Consider the following 19,734-nt stretch of genomic DNA (forward strand, 5'->3'; position numbering starts at 1 on the left):
ATTTGATTTGACCATTTCAAATGACTTGTTCTCCCAGTATTTGGGTTTGGATTTACAGTAGTTTGTAAAAATATCAAATTAAATTATTTAAAGATGCGAAGGTATTATTTTGATACTCTCCGATATGTGAAGAAAAATAAACCAAACAGTAAGTCAAAGTTCCTAAAGAGGCCATGAAGTAAACAAAATATTATCATTAGAACATCATCATTAGGTCAAAATGTTGATAATAATTAATAAAAAACATACTTGCAATAAATCAAGTCTTTAATCATTTCCATATGTAACGCTAGCCTTGTTTTATCAAGCCCCTGTCTGCTCATGTTTATAATTCTGTAGTCTTTTAATTTTATTAATTTAAATAAATTTTCAAAGTTGAGATTGTGTTAATCATTTTAATGTCCTGTTGGATACTTATTGAACGAAGCAAAATTGACGTCAAGTGGTGTCAGGACATCCACAGAACCAGTTAGCAACGTGTTTATTTTAGCTTTTATGCACAGTTGTTTACGTAACCATGGAGATATGGACACACCCCCTGCATTTCTGATTGGACGGAGAACTTAACTAGTATTAAAAGTGGACAGTGGCTTTTTAGACCGACTGTAACAGGTTTAGTTGAGGTGTAATTTACTGAATGATAAGATGTTGACACGTCTTTGTTCATTTGTGTCAGTTATCGGCCAAAATATATGCTCATGGGCGTCTTCTATATCTTTATTAGTTCTGTGTTACATATTGCATTAAGTCAAATGTTCTGCTAAAATATTACGGCAGGCTGTGGTAGTGGACCTATGCTTGTTTTAACTGATTTCAAGATTTCATTTCATTGTATTCATTCTATCCCATGTTTTTGAGTTCATTACAGTTTGAGACGTCACTAGAGTCTAATCATCTCCATCACACTGAAATGGGTTAAAACTCTAAACGCTTTCTATACACATTCTGAAAACTGTTTAAAAGTCAGTACACTCTAATGAAGGACCCTTCGAATCCCATCGACTCATAGGAAGCCTGTGGGATTTCCTGGAGCCAGTGAGATGCCAGGGAGGCAGATGGACATGAGAGAGGCCCAATCAGATCCCACGCTCGGATCAAAGTAGGAGTTTATTATGCTGCATGACAAGATTTTCATGCATTTTTTTTTACCCCACCCCCATGTCCCTCTGACCCCTGCACACCCCCCAAAATCTGTCCCACACCAAACACTGTGAGTATCCCTTAACAAGCATTTTGCACCCCACCCCTGAAGACTGTGGGAAAGGATCAGTCGTAATGAATATTTATGAATGTCTTTAAGTTAATCCCAAGATTTCCAGAACCACCAGTGTCTTAAGAAAACTAGACCTTCAGCCACATTTAGTCATTTGTTTTCTGCATCACTTTTCCTATGTCAGACTGTTGAAGCATGGAAATGCATGACCTATGCTGCTGCATGGCATGATGGGAGATGTAGTTTCTGAGAGATGTTGATTTCCGAGATGTTAAACTCACAAAATGGAGCGAGTGAGAGTTTTCCAGGTGCTCCCCCTGAGTCACTTCGAGTGAGTTCAGGTCGCTTAAAATGACATAAAAAATTCAAGACCCACTGAATGTTTGGTGTTAAGTGCTTCTCTGATACAGCTCAGAGATGGAGGGTCCACTCTGCTGCTGCTGTTCAAGGACAGGAGCTTGTTTTGATGGCTCTTGTTTTTAGGGTCAACACAACTCTCAGCATTTTGTCTGATTTATAAAATATTTCTGTTATATTTGACATAGAGAACATTATAGATATTAGAAGTATACGTTTTTTATGTCAAGGTTTAGAAGTCTGAGAGAACACAAAGTCTGAGGTTTGTTGTTATTTAAACCTAGAATTAATTGAAAATTGAAAATTGAAAAATTCAGAAATGACTTTCCTCACTGTTTAAATTAAATACATTTGGGCCCCTACCACAACGGAGGCACAACCACGATCCGAAAAGCTTTTACTTTTGAAGTCGTCTTGGGTGTGTGTCGGCTGAGGGGTGTGTGCCGAGTCCCAGCCCCACAACTGAAGCACATTCAGAGAACGCTGAGGTTATTTGATCGACGCATCAGAGGATTTTACACAGACTTAAAGAGTCAGTGCCAGAATATCATTAAAACACAAAGTACAGTGAAATTCTGTAATGCATGCAAATATTTTCAGGCTTTTACACTTCAGGCATATTTTATGCTGATTGTGCATTTTGTTATGAATAGAAATGGGAAAAAAAATGTAACAGAATAATGTACACAACTTAAAATGAGAAAATTTCTTTCCAGTAGTGGTCTCAGAGCTCAAAGAAGCCAAAGAACCAGGCTTCTCAGGATGAATGCCCAGCCTACACCACGGGTGGAAGCCATGTCACTAAGCAATACCTTCAAAAACAACGGTGGAACTAAGGATAATCCTCCCACACCCAGTGACACTTTCCTTTCACAGCATTAGCTTTTTCTGCTATAGAACATCTACAATAGGAAAACAACTACTTTGTACTGTTACAGTTGAGACAATAATTGATGATATGGGATTGGAAGATGTGATAGTGAGTCCCAGCTGTTTCCACATCACCCACCCCTACCCTTATGTCATAAGAGTGATAAATAGACTATTTATTGTGCAGCCCTGCATTTTGCTCTCTGCAATAAGAGTCCCCCTCGTTAAATCAGTCAGTCTCAGTCTTCAAACAGCTGACCAGCTGTGCTCTCGCTGTATTGAGATGAGCGCCATTCCAGACTTTGAGGATTATCCACTCCTGCTCTAGGGGGAAATGATATATATATTAATTCTGAGCAGTGCATTAGGGTGTAAGAATACGTTGTTATCTTGCAATGCAGAACCATGTGGATGTGCATTATAGCTGTGACAATGCGTCATGGAGAATGGCCACGCGGTGTAATGTAGAATTATTGGAAGACAGACCAGCCCCAGTAAACACCTCGCTCAGACTCCACCTGCTTCAGCTCTGGAGTTAGTTGGTTGCCCAACAACAAACATTTGAATATATCCTCGCTGTCAGGACATAACTTGGTATTTCCATATTTTTGCTTTGAATTTTAATTGAACAGAACTGATACATTATGAGTTGAAATGAGTAACTGGTTCATTAACATTCATTAAAGGTTTTTGCCCTTCTCCTGTGACATTTCCATTTTGAAAATACCAGTTTTTTTTATTTATTTATTTATTTTTGACGATGCCAAAGTATAATCTAAATATCAACAAAACTGACTGAGGACTGAGCATTCAGTTCAGTTCAGACCTGAAGGGGTCCCATATACAGTGATGCCGAGAGTGTACCGAAGAGAACAGTGTTTTGAGACCCTTAGGGATGGACTGCTGATGACTTGGTTCTCCTGTGGAAAGAGGAATAAAACACAGACAAAAGTAAAGTGGTGAACACCCCGATCTCCAGCCTTAATCCTGTTTTAGTGCTTTGTGCCAGGTTCCATGGTGTGAAGCCGCGGGTGCCACTCTACTACCCGTCTCTGTGCCCATATTGGCGGGCACCATCTGGGCTGGCATTGCTAAAACATACACACACACACACACAGAGACATACACATACACACACAGAGTCGCGCGCCGCCGGCATTCTTGCATCCTGGACCAGCCCCAGAATTTTAGCAGATGTCCCGGGTGCTACACTATCGGTCTCCATAGTAACATCTCATTTTTTTTTTTTCTCTCGTCTTTCTCTCTGTCTCTCCCTTTTCTCCCTCTTTTCTGCAGCACCAAGAGGAGGAAAATGGCTGATAAGATTCTCCCACAAAGGGTGAGTGGAAAAACCTTTGGCGATTCGCATGTTTCGGGTATTTAAATGTGTTTGTGTGTACGACTACCTGTGTTCGTATGGGATTTGGATCCTGGCCTTTTTAGAGAAGTGATAAGTGGAGCCTTTTGGGTGCTGCCCAACACTAAGACGTGGACTGAAAGAGCTTTGGGAAAGCCTCCTTATACATTTGGGTCACGTTTTTCAATCAGCGGTCAAACTTAGTAGGGACAGAATGTTCTCTCACTGTGACATTTGTATTCAGAGAGTGTGAGGCTTCCACAGGTGTGTGTAGCTGTAGCCCAAATAACAAGAGAAAGAGTCCCAGAGCTGGCTGTAGGTGTGCGGAACAGCAGCGGTAGAGATTGGGCAGTGCTTCATCTTTGTAACCAACGAGCAAATCTGTGTTAGCTTTATGTGATGGTTTAATATTTTTCAGAAGACATTTTTGGGGATGTAGTGCATGTGAAAGGAACGTTTTAATCGAGAGCCTCTGCTCACACTGGAAACCGTAACATTGCTGTAAGGGTTTGATGCCATGAGACCTTGCTAAATGATTAGTTCTGGGTCTCAAACCCTACTCCAGTTCATCCCAAAGGTACTGGACTGAGCTCCATCACTCTACTGAACGGTTCCACTGTGCCGCAGCCCCGTGTTGGCTGGCGTGAAAGTCACTTTTATACATTTTATCATTACTTCAAGCTACCAGCTGCTGCTTTGTACATAATATGTTAATATTGCGTGTAGCATGCACGTAAAAAAGATTCAAAAATCATTTTTAAACATGTTTGTGGACATCTCTTTTAATGAGAGGTTTTACCTGTTTTAGGTGCACCCTGTTATGACAAGGGCATTCAGTACCGCACGCACGGTTTTGTATAATCTCTCTGGACAAAGCATTGACCGGTTAAAGCTGGACGATACGGCCAAAATTTATATCACAATATATTTCTTAAAATTTCGATCTGATATCGATACGGACAATAAAAATGGCACGGAAAACCTGCCAAGAACTGAAAGCAAAATGGCGTCACCATCAAACAACAACCTCTTGGCTTGGTCAATATTAATATTTTAAAACTAACTTTAAAATTGAGTGCAATGAACTGATAGCAGCGCCCTGTAATTAACTTTAGTCAGTGACAGATGCAGTAAAGAATGTATATATGATACTGAATTATTGTCCAGCCCTATGACCGATATAATGGGGCACTCTGCACCAAAGCGGCACCATGCCCATTACCTAGTATGTGTCAGCTTTTAGCTTGTGAAGCCCCCAGCACATGGCTGTGGCAGTAGTTCTCGTTTAGGGATAGAGCTCACTCCAGTACGTTTTGGGGTGAGTTGGAGTGTGGTTTGTGATCCAAAAACTAATCATACAACATCAGTAGCTGATCTCACTTATGTTCTTATGTCTAAATGCAACCAGATCTTCACAGATTTGTTTCTAAAGTAAACGTTTCTAAAGTTTCTGTTTCTAAAGTAAACCTTTCCTAGTAAAGAGAAGCAGGGTGAAATTACAGCTTACTTCTATTTCAACAGATGTCCTCAAGCCTTAAGACATTATTATTAAGTATTATAAAAATTGGAAAGGTACATACAGTGCAATACATATTGAAAGCAAAGAACAGCCAAAATATTATTACACTCATCGTCCACGCAGTCACCTCCCCTCTCGACATATTTGGGGTTTAACTCAAACTAAGCAGCAAAGGATGAGCTACTGCCTTTGATTTTGCAACTGTAATGTGGACCAGCAAACAAGGTCAAACAGAGTGGGCATTGAGCACACGCTTGAGTATGCGGCTTTTAAAGATAGCAGGCAGAGGTCAGTGGTTTGGGTCTTAGTCATTTGTGTGAGGGAGCGAGTGGGAGTGTTATCAGACGTGTGTAGATACGGTGGAAACACAGACGCCTGTCACGTTAGTCTGCAGCACTCCACATAGTCCTGAGAAAGAGAGCTTTAGAGAGAGATAGAGCGAGAGGAAGTATGAAAGGCTGGTGCAGTATCGGAATCTACGGGTTTGTGCCCAGTATAGAGTGAAGCTTTTGGCACACACATCTTCCAGCCATCTGTGTGTGTGCATGATAATGTGTCACTGGAGGGGTTTCTGTGGTTTCTTGGCAGATAGCATGCACACATGCACGCGCAGACACACACACACACACACTTCTAAACACAACTGCAGTGAATGATGGAAGGGTCAATTGAACTTGGCTGTCATAATAATAAAAAAAAGAAAGCTTTTTATATACACACCAACACCATATAAAAGAAAGCAGTGTTTTAAACTCTAGCCTAATTATTCTGATATTAATGCAGCAGTCAATATACAGACATCTAGTGGCCTGGATATGTCTGAGGTTCTGTACTTAAACATGGACACCACCATGGACACCCACTCTATTAATCATTCAGTGACTACACTGCAATCTGATTTTTCACCTTATATGTGGTGACTGATGAATAATCATAAATATTTCATAAATATGGTTTGCTGCTTTTTGGTGGTAAAAGTGATTGACTGTTTCTTTAAGGATTATTATTCATTTGCGACATGAGAAGAGTGTCGAACCACTCACATTTTTTTTTATTTAAAATTAAATATGTGAAATATGGTGGTGCAGCAGGTAGTGTCGCAGTCACACAGCTCCAGGGACCTGGAGGTTGTGGGTTCGATTCCCGCTCCGGGTGACTGTCTGTGAGGAGTGTGGTGTGTTCTCCCTGTGTCTGCGTGGGTTTCCTCCGGGTGACTGTCTGTGAGGAGTGTGGTGTGTTCTCCCTGTGTCTGCGTGGGTTTCCTCCGGGTGACTGTCTGTGTGGAGTTGGTGTGTTCTCCCCGTGTCGGCGTGGGTTTCCTCCGGGTGCTCTGGTTTCCTCCCAGAGTCACCAACACACGTTGGTAGGTGGATTGGTGACTCAAAAGTGTCCGTAGGTGTATTTGTGTGTGTGTGTGTGTGTGTGTGTGTGTGTGTGTGTGTGTGTGTGTGTTTGTGGGTGTCTGTGTTGCCCTGTGAAGGACTGGCGCCCCCTCCAGGGTGTGTTCCCGCCTTGCGCCCAATAATTCCAGGTAGGCTCTGGGCCCACTGCGACCCTGAACTGGATAAGGGTTACAGATAATGAATGAATGAATGTTAAATATGTGAAATAAATTAAATAATCCATAATATCAACTTTCCGTTTGAACTTTAATCTCCTCCTCAGATCCGTGAGCTCGTCCCTGAGTCCCAGGCGTATATGGACCTGCTGGCTTTCGAGCGCAAACTGGACCAAACCATAATGCGCAAGAGAGTGGACATCCAAGAAGCGCTGAAAAGGCCCATGAAGGTAAGGACCAACATTATGCACAATTTGTATTGACTAGGCATTTCTGGACTGCTGGTTATTAAATGTTCCTACTGAGATTAATGGTATTTATCTATATTTCTAAGGTAATGAGGTTTAATGATTAGTTCTGGATCACAGATGTCATTCCTGCTCATCATGTAGTGAGTTGGAGTGCAGGAGGTAGAATAGTTTTTATGCCACTCTAGATATTCCTTGGCATTGAGCATGGTGCGTTTCTAGCTAGATTTTGTCCTATATTATGTTTTTTGGGGATAGTATACCGAGTAAATGACCATATCCTCAAAGGGTGCATCTGAAAGAGGAAATATTCTCCCACATTTCCAATAACAGTCCCCTGGACTCTTGATGATACATCCATGACGTGCTTTGGTCAAACTACCACAAGGTTCAAACATCACAGCCAAGTTCTCCTCCGTCTAAATAGCCCTTTTCAGAGTGACCTGCTTCAACGCCTGTTCCTTTAGTGAGAATTTGCCAGAGCTCGGTTCAGTGCGAGAGCCCAGGTTTGAGGAGCAGAAGCTGTTTTTAGACTCAGTTCTCAGTACTCATATCACTGTGCCCATTGTGTCTGTTTAACCCCACTTACCCTCGTCTTTGCACTCTCACAAATATGCCTGTCCAGCACTGATTGGAGAGAACTTGCAGAGAAGGTGGAACAATTGTAAAATGGCTGCACTCTACATAAGATGCAGCAGTAATATTTGAGTAACTTGTTTTATCCCATGTTTTCAATCTGAGGCAGGTCACAAAAAATGACTTTATTGTTTTATTCCCATGTTTGTGTGTTGATAGGAGCTCCCAATGTGATGAAACACTTTTTGTTATTATCAGGGGTGTCTATATATTTTGGATATATAGTGTGTAGGAGTACAGTATTCAAAAAGTCAGGAGAGAAAAAAACTTGTTATATTTACATGGAAACATAGTTTAATTGTAACTTATTCATAACAACTATATTATTCTTTTGCAGCAAAAACGCAAACTCCGACTCTATATTTCCAACACGTTCAACCCTGCCAAAGCGGACGCGGAGGACTCTGACGGCAGCATTGCATCATGGGAGCTTCGGGTGGAGGGCAAGTTGCTGGATGATGTGAGTCAGTCAATGGATGCAACATATACCAACATATGTACAAACACATAATGTGAGCAGTTACTAATTCGGGACTTGCCATTCATATACGATTAGTTATTAAGCAGGGATCAAAGATTTGGGGGTGGTACAGTGGTGCAGCAGGTGGTGTCTCCATAATCCTGGGGCTGTTGGTTCGAGTCCCGCTCCGGGTGACTGTCTGTGAGGAGTGTGGTGTGTTCTCTCTGTGTCTGCGTGGGTTTTCTCCGGGTGACTGTCTGTGAGGAGTTGGTGTGTTCTCCCTGTGTCTGGGTGGGTTTCCTCCAGGTGACTGTCTGTGAGGAGTGTGGTGTGTTCTCCCTGTGTCTGCGTGGGTTTCTTTCGGGTGACTGTCTGTGAGGAGTGTGGTGTGTTCTCCCTGTGTCTGCGTGGGTTTCTTTCGGGTGACTGTCTGTGAGGAGTGTGGTGTGTTCTCCCTGTGTCTGTGTGGGTTTCCTCCGGGTGACTGTCTGTGAGGAGTGTGGTGTGGGTTTCCTCCAGGTGCTCTGGTTTCCTCCCACGGTTCAAAAACACATGTTGGTAGGTGGACTCAGTGTCCCTAGGTGTGAATGTGTAAGTGTGTGTCTGGACTGGCGCCCCCTCCAGGGTGTGTTCCCGTCTTGCGCCCAGTGATTCTGAGTAGGCTCTGGACCCACCGTGTCCAGCACAATAGTGTGGTGTCTTGCCTGAGCTGGGAATCACACCCTGGTCTGCTAATTACAGTGCACCTTGGAGTTCTGGGTGCCATCTTAACCTCAGATCGCTGTCTGTAAAATGTTCACATGATAAGTGCATGTAACAAAAAAAACTCGCTTTGGTATCTGACCATTGGTATTAAGCTACCGACAAAGCTTTGTAGACCAGCCAACTCAAATACCATAGGGAAAAGAGCTGGAAGAACCGAAAACTGTGCCACTGTGCCTTTGTCTGAGTGACCTCACTGACGCTGAACGGCAGCTATGTGCGTTTTACCGTAGTGAGGTTAAAATTACTCACCCGGACTCCAAGTTTCCACCACAGCAGAATGCCCCACTTACCAATGAGGTCACTCGTCCACTCCTGAGCAAACATTAACATTCTCTGGCTCCTTTGACTAACCTTGCCCCTCACTTTTGAACAGGTTGTGCCCTGCATGACTGAGTCCATGCTTTTATATCAGTAAAGAAGCACTGCAGAAATATTCCGCAGTTAAAAATCTCAGAGTGTGGAAAAGACAACACAAAGAACGGCCTCCAGAAGCATTCAGTGGAAGTTCAAAAGCACTTTCTCTACTTTCAGCCATAAACAACCTCAGTGTTTAGTCTCGGGATGCATTTATGGTATGTTTGGTTAGTGATTAGCTGCAGCGGTTGCTTGTTTTGCTTGGATAAGAGTGAGACTAAGGGTGAATGGCTTACCAGAGAAGTTGTGGCCAAAAGTCCTGGCCAAAGCCTAAACGTCTAGCCAAGTGAAGCTTAAACATATGCTCTGTAACCGCCCCTGTGGAAACAGTAGATACTGATGACAGTTTTATACATTAGCACCACATTTTAATACTGTGGGGTGTTCCATAGACCAGCACACCCTTCCTTAAGAAGACCTACTTCCCTGGGCTTTATAAAAGAAAGAACCTAGAATTTATACATCACTTTATATAGAGTTTTTTTCTGGGTGTTGATTCAATTCCCTATGCTTTTTATGAAGGCAGGGGATTTGGGTGTGGTAACACGTATTGGTGGTTTTGGCTGTTCTAGTGGAGGGTTGAAACCGTAGTTCACTGTGGCAGTAATATTGGAAGAAAACATCAATAGTACAATTGCCTGAAGAAACAGTTCAACCGTCCCATTATGTGGTTTCTGGAACTGAAGACATAATGCCAAGTAATGTATATATGAACTGGCGAGGGGAGTGCTCTTTTGTTGCCGTTTCAGAGAAGTTCTAAGCGCAGTTTTCTTAAGCTGCGATTGGAAAATGATAGGTTCGAGTTACACATAAACGCACACATACACTACCCATAGGGTACTAACTGTAACTGCTTCTCCTCTTCCCTCTTTTTTTCAGCCAGGAAAGGTGAAAAGGAAGTTTTCCTCGTTCTTTAAGAGCCTGGTCATTGAGCTGGACAAGGATTTGTATGGACCAGACAACCACCTAGTGGAGGTAAGTATGCACTACCACTTTGACCAACACCGATCATGTCTGTGATGAATCTAATGAATATAAAATAAATCTTCATTTACATCAAACATATTTTAAGCAAAACTCCTTAAAATCACTCAAATGAAACGTCATCATTAAATCAGCGTTTATTTCACGGTATTTTCACGGATTGGATCAGGTTCTTTTGTTTTATATCTATTGTCTAGTCCCACGTTGAGCACCATCACTGATTTTGTTGTAGGACACTACCATGGCTTTAGAGGAGTATATATTTAACGACTACTCCCCTTATGCCCCTTTGAAAAGCTTTTACATGTTGATCTCTGTTCCTGTCCTCATGTTGTGTTCTGTATGTGAGTTTTATGTTGAATTTTTGAGTAATTGCATGTTGAGCTCCATTCACAGTTCAGTAACAGAACATCAAATAGACTTATTACAGACTTAAGGGTAAACACCTACAGGGTCATAGAGTGAATAGGAATGATGCTCACATTCTGTACAACTGCATCTTAAAGAGACTTTTTAGCATCGGTGTTCCTCATGTAGACTTGTGCATGTCAGGGTGAAGTAGTACTTGCCGTTGGTAGTTGCTAAGCGAGTGTTGCATGCTTTAGTGAGTACAGTTACCTTGAATCTCTGGGAGCTTGAAATGTTTTTCTTTTCAGCTGCTGAGCAGCAAGGCTCAGGTAAGATCCAGCCTTGCTCACACTACAAACAGAGTCTGTTAAAGTGGAGATTCATCCTCTTTTTACGTTCTTAAGCACATACGAACAGCATGAAATGGGTTCTTTTGAACAGAAATAGAAGTAGCCTTTGAAGTGAACACGCAGTGTACCGGAGGTTAAGTTCTGCTGCATTCTTGATGTGCAGGCTCCAAAAATGAACGTTTTATATCTATGTGGGCAAATATTTAGCTCCTTTATCGCAGACTTCAAGATCTTGTGCCTAATTTTACATTCAAACAAATGTCAGAAATGTGGAAGTAACTCATTTCAAACCTGTTTTTCTACACACTTTACACCTCTTTTTGTACACACACCTTTTATATACACTGCAGAGAGCATAGAGATTATTTGCCATTTCATGTGGGTGTATTTGCTTTGTTTCTGCCTGTAGCTACTAGGGGTGGGAATGTCTTGGCTCCTCACCACTGAGATCACATTTGATTATAAAATGAATGGTAATGCATCACAGTTTCGGTTTTCTTTAGTCTGTATTACAACTATTCTCCTGGATTTTTTTTTTGTCTTGTCCATACCATTGGGAGACTGCAACTTCAGTCCCTGGTAATGCCTCCAAAGTGCTGTTTGGATCTGGAAGTCCAAGAGTCCAGTTGTTCCCCCTCTCCCACATCAGTCTGCACAGTGCTGACAAAGGCAGGTGTACGTTTCCAGACATAACATCACTGGGCCGTTTAAGTTCAAGCATGTTTAAGTTTTGAATGTGTTGGCAGCAGTGCAAAAAAGAGTGGTGGCTGACATCACATGCCTCCACCCTCCCTGCTTGATGGATCTCAGCTCATGGGTTGAAATAGCAGTTAATAAAATTGGGGAGGAATGTTTAAAAATAAGGGCGGCACGGTGGCGCAGCAGGTAGTCTCGCAGTCGCACAGCTCCAGGGGCCTGGAGGTTGTGGGTTTGATTTCTGCTCCGGGTGACTGTCTGTGAGGAGTGTGGTGTGTTCTCCCTGTGTCTGTGTGGGTTACCTCCGGGTGCTCTGGTTTCCTCCCACAGTCCAAAAACACACGTTGGTAGGTGGATTGGCGACTCAAAAGTGTCCGTAGGTGTGAGTGAATATGTGAGTGTGTGTTGCCCTGTGAAGGACTGGCGCCCCCTCCAGGGTGTATTCCCGCCTTGCGCCCAATGATTCCAGGTAGGCTCTGAACCCACCGCGACCCTGAATTGGATAAGTGCTTCAGATAATGAATGAATGTTTCAAAATAAATATTAAGTTGAAATATTTGATACTAACAGGAGATTAGATTAGATTTTTAGCCTGTTTTCAGTAGGGTATGTTTATAATGGTTTTTCATTTACTCCGTATTCACTGTTCACAATGTCGTGACCGTTATTTTCCACCTCTAAACTGGAGTGTGGCAAAATATCCCACTTTAATACAGTCACTGGCTGTGTGTTTGTGTAACCGTGTAAGTGTCTAATTATGCGGTTTAACAAATCTTTTCAAATCTATAAAGAGAATATAGTGATGCATCTAAAAATTCATTTTCCCACCTCTAGTATTTATGGAAGAACATGCATGTGTGTGTGTGTGTGTGTGTGTGTGTGTGTATATGTTTGTGAAATATATTTTTGTGTTGTGAACAAGACGTTATTTCTGATCTGATCTTAGTGGCATCGCACTCCCACCACTCAGGAGACAGACGGTTTCCAGGTGAAAAGGCCGGGGGACGTTAATGTCCGCTGCACTCTGCTCCTGATGCTGGATTACCAGGTGAGCACTGGAACATTAAGGTCATACCTGATGCAGTTGTTCTGAAGTTCTGTCCTAAAGGAGCTTGGCTCTTCAGTTTAGTTTTCGTTCTGCATCCATCTCTTCAGAAATAACTAATCAGTTGCATGTACATTTATATATTTACAGTAAAATGCTTTTGCTTATAGCCCCCTCAGTTTAAACTGGACCCCCGTCTTGCTCGTCTGCTGGGTATCCACACACAGACGCGCTCCTGCATCATCCAGGCTCTGTGGCAGTACATCAAAACCAACAAGCTACAGGACTCCCATGACAAGGAGTACATCAACTGTGATAAATACTTCCAGCAGGTAATGATGAAGACTCCAAAGAACTCAAACTCTACTCAAACAGTAACCAATGTTTTTCTGGAGAATTGTCTTGAGATCTGACTTAATTCTCTCAAATAACTAATGATAATGGTAAGAGTGACAGTTTCACAGTCACACAGCTCCAGGAACCTGGAAGTTGTGGGTTCAAGTCCCGCTCCGGGTGACTGTCTGTGAGGAGTGTGGTGTGTTCTCTCTATGTCTGTGTGGGTTTCCTCCGGGTGACTGTCTGTGAGGAGTGTGGTGTGTTCTCTCTGTGTCTGTGTGGGTTTCCTCCGGGTGACTGTCTGTGAGAAGTGCGGTGTGTTCTCCCTGTGACTGTGTGGGTTTATTCCGGGTTGATGGAGAATTAGGAAAAAGATCAATAGTTGTGAGCATATGAAAAGTATAAAGATCCGCTTATTAATAGGTCAGGCATGGGACTTTCCTCACAAACAAATAATATAGAGACATGTGCTTGTTTTAAACAAAAGAGTCTTATGAGACTCGGGCATGGACTCTGTAGGAGAATGGTGTGTAGAACAGCTTGAGATTGATTGCCCGGTACAGCATGATAAGAGGTATTTCCTATGATATACTACATCCTTAGGAGATAAGGATACCATTTTAATTGGGATCCTATGGAATGCAACCTAATTAAAAAAATAGGAGGGGTGAGATGATCTCACCCCAAAAGATGCCTATGTAAACTGTGGTTTCTCCTTGTGTCAGTGTGAGTGCTCTGAAGGCCTTCTGAGATTGCTCCCCAAATAAAGAACCTGCTGATCTTCCAAGAGGTCATCTTTCAAGTATTTTTGCAAACTTTTATTTGAACTTATTCTTTCAAGTATTATAGTTAGACTAGATATAAGATGAACACGTCATGGTAAAGACAGAGTGACAGTTTGTGAGGAGTGTGGTGTGTTCTCCCCGTGTCTGTGTGGGTTTCCTCCGGGTGACTGTCTGTGAGGAGTGTGGTGTGTTCTCCCTGTGTCTGCGTGGGTTTCCTCCGGGTGCTCCGGCTTCCTCCCACGGTTCAAAAACACACGTTGGTAGGTGGATTGGCGACTCAAAAGTGTCCACAGTGCCCAAGTGTGTGAGTGAATGTGTAAGGGTGTGTCGCCCTGTGAAGGACTGGCACCCCCTCCAGGGTGTGTTCCTGCCTTGTGCCCAATGATTCTGGGAAAGCTCTGTACCCACCGTGACCCTGAACTGGATAAGCATTCATTACAGACAATGAATGAATGTTGTCAGTGTGACTTATTGCTTGAGATTTTAACTTAGGGTTGTGATTACAAAATCTATTTAAACAATAAAAACTATTTCTTGAAATATAACATAAAGGAGCTACAAAAAAAACGATGCTCTGTGCATGGGGAGAGAACATTTGTTATCTCAAAAGAGTTTGTTATCAGAATCTGTGATCTAGAGAAAAAAAATAATCAGATTTCAGGAGAAAACAAGTTATCTCAAGATTATGATTTATTTTGTTGTGTTGTGCTTTTGTTTTCCCCAGGAAAAAACCCTTTATGTAAGTAAATCTTAAAATGAGCAAAATATGTTAAGATCTTGAAGTTGTGATCTCAGTATAACAGTTCATAAAACATATAACTCGTCTAGACATCAGCAGAAATAAAGCATTTGCAGCAGTGGTGCTAGTATGAGCCGAATGTAAATCCTCCGTTGCTGCTTTACTTCAGTGTTAGCTAATGGAAACGTTTGCTTCATTAGATTTTCGACTGCCCTCGGCTAAAGTTCTCTGAGATTCCTCAGCGTCTCACCAACCTGCTGCTGCCCCCAGACCCCATCGTCATCAACCACGTAATCAGGTCAGTCACAGTCATCTACAATTTATCCTGATTCTAGTGCGGTTCTTCATCACTGTCAGAATAACCTTGGACATCTATTACAACAGTAACTATATAATGATCTGCACTTTAGCTTTTATATTTACACTGTCAATTCAGTCATAACGAATTCCCCTCTTTTTCCTATCCATTAGCTCATAACTGCTAGCTATATATCTTCTTTATCAGAAACCTTTCTCAGTTGCGGCACTTTTTAAACCATTTGTTCTGGTGTGTGTAGTGTGGACCCAAACGACCAAAAAAAAACAGCCTGCTACGATATAGATGTCGAAGTGGAGGATCCACTCAAAGCCCAGATGAGCAACTTCTTGCTCTCCACTGCCAATCAGCAGGAGATTGCCTCCCTCGATAACAAGGTACCATCTTGGCACCTAGACATCTTATGTTGATTATACATTTAGAAAAGCAATTTTCATTTACCAATATAACCAGAAAATGGTCCCGTAAATTACCACAGACGATGTATTTATATACAGTTATGTTTGTCTTGTGCTTTGAAACTATTTCCAGATCCATGAGACCATCGAGTCCATCAACCAGCTGAAGATTCAGAGAGACTTCATGCTCAGCTTCTCCAGAGATCCTAAAGGCTACATTCAGGACTGGCTCAAGTCCCAGAGCAGAGACCTCAAAGTTAGTGTTTTGGTCTGTTTTAACTGGAAGTGATAGTTCTAAAGTCTCTCCAAACCATTTTGTCCATTTGGTTTGTTGATGTTCTACACTGAAACACGTCGTATGGCAAATGGTTGTGAACACCCGCTCTTCACAGTTTGTCCACCGTTTCTGCAGTAATAGCTTCTACTAACTCTGAAAAGCTGAATCCCGATTTGATAGCATTCAACCATGAGGAACATGTAGGTAGTAGGTCAGGTCCTGATGTTGGATGACTGTTTCTGGATCACAAGAACCACTCCAGCTCCAACATGGTGACCCCAGACTGATGTTAATGTAGTTTGAGTCTTGTTTTCTGTAGGGATTATAACAGCACTGTCAGAAGTGTGGTAATAAACTGTGATTGTTTTCAGTTGATGACAGATGTGGTCGGGAACCCAGAGGAGGAGAGGAGGGCAGAGTTTTACCAGCAGCCCTGGTCTCAGGAGGCCGTCAGTCGCTACTTCTACTGCAAGGTGAGAGAGGAAGACTTTATTCTTTCAGACTGGAGGATCCGTTTCAAGCATTTTCAAGAGTAATACACCACAACAGTAGTCTCAGTCTGACTGCCGAATGACACACTCTCGTGTTCTTTTCATAGATTCAGCAGAGAAGACAAGAGCTGGAGCAAGCCTTGGCTTTGAGGAATACCTAAAGTGCTCCTCAGCCTCAGCTCCCACTCAGACAGCCCTTTTCCAGTCTGAGCCTTGCGGATGACCCCCGTTAACCCCTTATTTGTTTCTACAGCGTGGGTGTGGATGTTTGTCTCTCAGTGTGTGTGTTCTCTTTGCCCCAAGACCCAATAACAACACACAGCCGTTCAGAGAAGCCCCCTCAAATATGTCCTTCTCAACCAGTGAAGGTGCCCTGCACTTTAAAGGAGCCTTCATTCAATTATCCCCATCAAAAAGTAGCAAAGAAACGATGCTACCCAACGTGTGATGAAGAATCAAATTGTTTTGTGGTGTCTAAAGGAACCCATTTATCATCCACAAGAGGGCGGCCATATTTAATTTAGGTATTGTACAGAATACCTGATACATCCTGGTCTTTCTGTGTCAGTGTAAAGGCTGTTCCATAACGTGAAGAAGAATCATTGGAGAAAATGGCTGACGGCTCCTTTAACTTTACCATTTGAACATCATGTCACATTTTTAGCTGCGCAATCCATCAGCTGCTAATGGATTTAACAATAATCACTACACTGTACCTCTGCTTTTGGGGGTAGTTTAATTGTTGTGTTTAAGGCAAGGCCCAGGAAATTTTAACCATTTCAGTATGTTGCAGTGTAACACCCTCATGCTTTTCATGAAAACGGGTCATGTACTTTCTTTATGAGTATTTATCAGTATTTATAAGCCCATTATATATGCCTTGGCATATGGAATACAGTTGAATTTAAGATTTCTGGGGTTTTTTTAGTATGCAGTACATACAATGTACGTTTTTTGACCAGAATTTGGTCAATTTCCAGTGTTTTTATTTTCTTAATTAAGGGTATCTTGCTAACATTCACATTAGTGAGGTCAGGTACTGTTGTTAAGTGATGAGTTCTGCCACTTATCCCAGAAATATCGCGTAACCTTTGTCACTTCCGAGAATGCATTCATGGCCCTCTGGCTGACACTTATCCCATTGGTCAGTGCTTTTCTATAGATATGGTACATTCTGAGTGTAGTGTAAGTGTCTACAGATGCTTGGACATACACCGTCTGTCAGTCGCTGGTTTTCAAACAGTGTTGTGATGTCATTAGCTTGTCATGACGTGGGGTGGGTGAAGGTTATATGTCACAAACACTATAGACAGGTATAAAACTTTATACTGTCCTATGATACAATGCAGTAGTGTAGCCATTTTATTATATATAAAAAAACAAGCTGAAATTGTTAAAATCATGTACATATTGGCACACATTGTCATTTAGTTCTCTCTCCGTTTAGCTGTATGATATTCTGAATGTGTCCATATGCCTGCTATGACCCAAACCATGAAAGTATGGGGATATGTACATCTGTCTTTTTAAGGCCTGTTGTTTTGAGAGTCCTTTCATGTTTGATGTCTACCAAAGGTCATAAACTCTTAGGATTTTAAGTATTTATTAAGACGATTCATAACGAAGGGCACCAGCTAGTTGTTAGACTTTGAGTGTATAGAAGGTAGACCAACTAAATATATTTAGTTGAGAATAAAATAATAAATACAAAACAAACAAACAAACAAAAAAAATACCGAACACTCACGCACCATTACTTTTTATGACGTTTTGCACTAAGTTCATGCGAAATACATTTTCACTGTTGTCCGTCACCAACGGGAATGAAATGAAGGACGTAAACTGTGCTTGTTTTGTGAATATAGTCGCGGATGGCTCTGTTCTCAGCTCTTCCTCCTGGATCTCTAGAGGGAGGGGGGGGGTCTGACATCCAATTAAATCTCTGGATCATCGGGTCATCGCTCTTCTCACGGAGGGGAACTACGTTCGCAGCTTGTTTTCTGGAACCTCGAGACGTCAAGAGGCTCTTTTTGATTTTCTAAGGCCTATGCATGCTGCATGGACAGAGCTTTTTTTATACTTTCATACAAGGACGTTCTAAACCCTTCTGACCCCGGCGGAGGAGATCAGAAGTGCACCGACCCACAACGTCTGGGTCAAACCTACGGAATGGACAAAACAAAGTGGTTTTGTTTTTTTGAAGTCTTCTGTCTTGTTGTTGTTTTGTCTTTCTCAAAGACCTAGTGATTTTAGCACTGGGAGAAAACAAAGTAGAAGCACACACAAGGATTTCTCCCAGGATCTGGACTGTGTTTGTCAGGTTCATCTTCAAGACTAGAGCACCTCCTACTGAACCGAACCCCAGCGTGGACACACGGGCGTGGTAGTGGTAGCAGCCAGCAGCTTTTTCAGTGTAAACACACTGGGCTTTTGAACTCAAACTTGAACCTTTACCCCTTTTCTGTTTCTTATTTTTTTCCTGTTTGAATTACATTATACGGTAAAATGTTTGTAGACACCTCGTCTAGCTTTGCTTCTGAAATGAAGGGTATTAACAGGGAGCCTGCATCTTATTTTCCACAGTAACGGTCTCTACACTTCTAGGAAGGCTTTGCGATACATGTAGTCACATGAATTTAATAATTTCAGGTATTGGAAGGGTTTGTATCCCAGCTTGTGATAATGGAGCCCAGCCCAGTATTAGGCCAAGCGTTTGTGGACAATAGCTCTTCTGGCCTTTCCCCTGAAATGAAGGATATCCATTAATTACCATAGAGTGTTTACTTTCTACTTTATAAGACTTCACACTGTGCTGGGACATTACTGTGGGGGTTTGATGGCATTCATTCATTCACTCATTCGTTATCTGTAAGCGCTTATCCAGTTCAGGGTCGCGGTGGGTCCAGAACCTACCTGGAATCATTGGGCACAAGGCAGGAATACACCCTGGAGGGGGCGCCAGTCCTTCACAGGGCAACACACACACACACACACACACATTCACTCACACCTACAGACACTTTTGAGTCGCCAATCCACCTACCAACGTGTGTTTTTGGACTGTGGGAGGAAACCGGAGCACCCGGAGGAAACCCACACAGACACAGGGAGAACACACCACACTCCTCACAGACAGTCACCCGGAGGAAACCCACACAGACACAGGGAGAACACACCACACTCCTCACAGACAGTCACCCGGAGGAAACCCACACAGACACAGGAAGAACACACCACACTCTTCACAGACAGTCACCCGGAGCGGAAATCGAACCCACAACCTCCAGGCCCCTGGAGCTGTGTGACTGACACCTACCTGCTGCGCCACCGTGCTGCCCTTGATGGCATTCAGCTTTGTGATAATTAATAAGGTCAGGTACTGATATTGAATGGTTGGTTCTGGATCACAAACACCACCCCGAATCATCTCAGAGGTTTACAGGACCGAGCCTCTTCACTCTAGAGAACACTTCTAAGTGCTGAAGGACTTTATCCCCCCGTGGGCCCCTCTTGGCATGGACTGAGTGCCCATCAACTGTTTCCAGAACAGGGTCACCTTGAAAGTAGCTGAT

General features: G+C 42.5%; 1 protein-coding gene across 5 annotated transcripts in view; it reads left to right on the top strand.

Annotated features, from left to right (window-relative positions):
- Positions 1–19,734, top strand: part of smarcd3b (SWI/SNF related, matrix associated, actin dependent regulator of chromatin, subfamily d, member 3b) — a 51,520-nt gene that overhangs the window by 31,506 nt on the left and 280 nt on the right. For 2 of the 5 annotated variants that reach the window (XM_066680885.1, XM_066680883.1), the window contains exons 3-15: positions 1,010–1,099; positions 3,737–3,779; positions 6,982–7,104; positions 8,096–8,218; positions 10,277–10,372; positions 11,038–11,058; positions 12,722–12,823; positions 12,991–13,152; positions 14,881–14,978; positions 15,238–15,373; positions 15,528–15,650; positions 16,043–16,144; positions 16,270–19,734. The exon at positions 16,270–19,734 is cut by the window's right edge and continues 280 nt beyond it. In XM_066680885.1, the coding sequence (XP_066536982.1) occupies positions 1,010–1,099; positions 3,737–3,779; positions 6,982–7,104; positions 8,096–8,218; positions 10,277–10,372; positions 11,038–11,058; positions 12,722–12,823; positions 12,991–13,152; positions 14,881–14,978; positions 15,238–15,373; positions 15,528–15,650; positions 16,043–16,144; positions 16,270–16,323 (1,273 nt within the window). In that variant the 3' untranslated portion in view covers positions 16,324–19,734. The remainder of the gene's footprint in view (positions 1–1,009; positions 1,100–3,736; positions 3,780–6,981; positions 7,105–8,095; positions 8,219–10,276; positions 10,373–11,037; positions 11,059–12,721; positions 12,824–12,990; positions 13,153–14,880; positions 14,979–15,237; positions 15,374–15,527; positions 15,651–16,042; positions 16,145–16,269) is intronic. The other 3 variants (XM_066680884.1, XM_066680886.1, XM_066680887.1) reach the window with 3 other exon arrangements.

The sequence above is a fragment of the Hoplias malabaricus genome, chromosome 9, assembly GCF_029633855.1.
Source record: "Hoplias malabaricus isolate fHopMal1 chromosome 9, fHopMal1.hap1, whole genome shotgun sequence".
Classification (NCBI taxonomy): domain Eukaryota; kingdom Metazoa; phylum Chordata; class Actinopteri; order Characiformes; family Erythrinidae; genus Hoplias; species Hoplias malabaricus.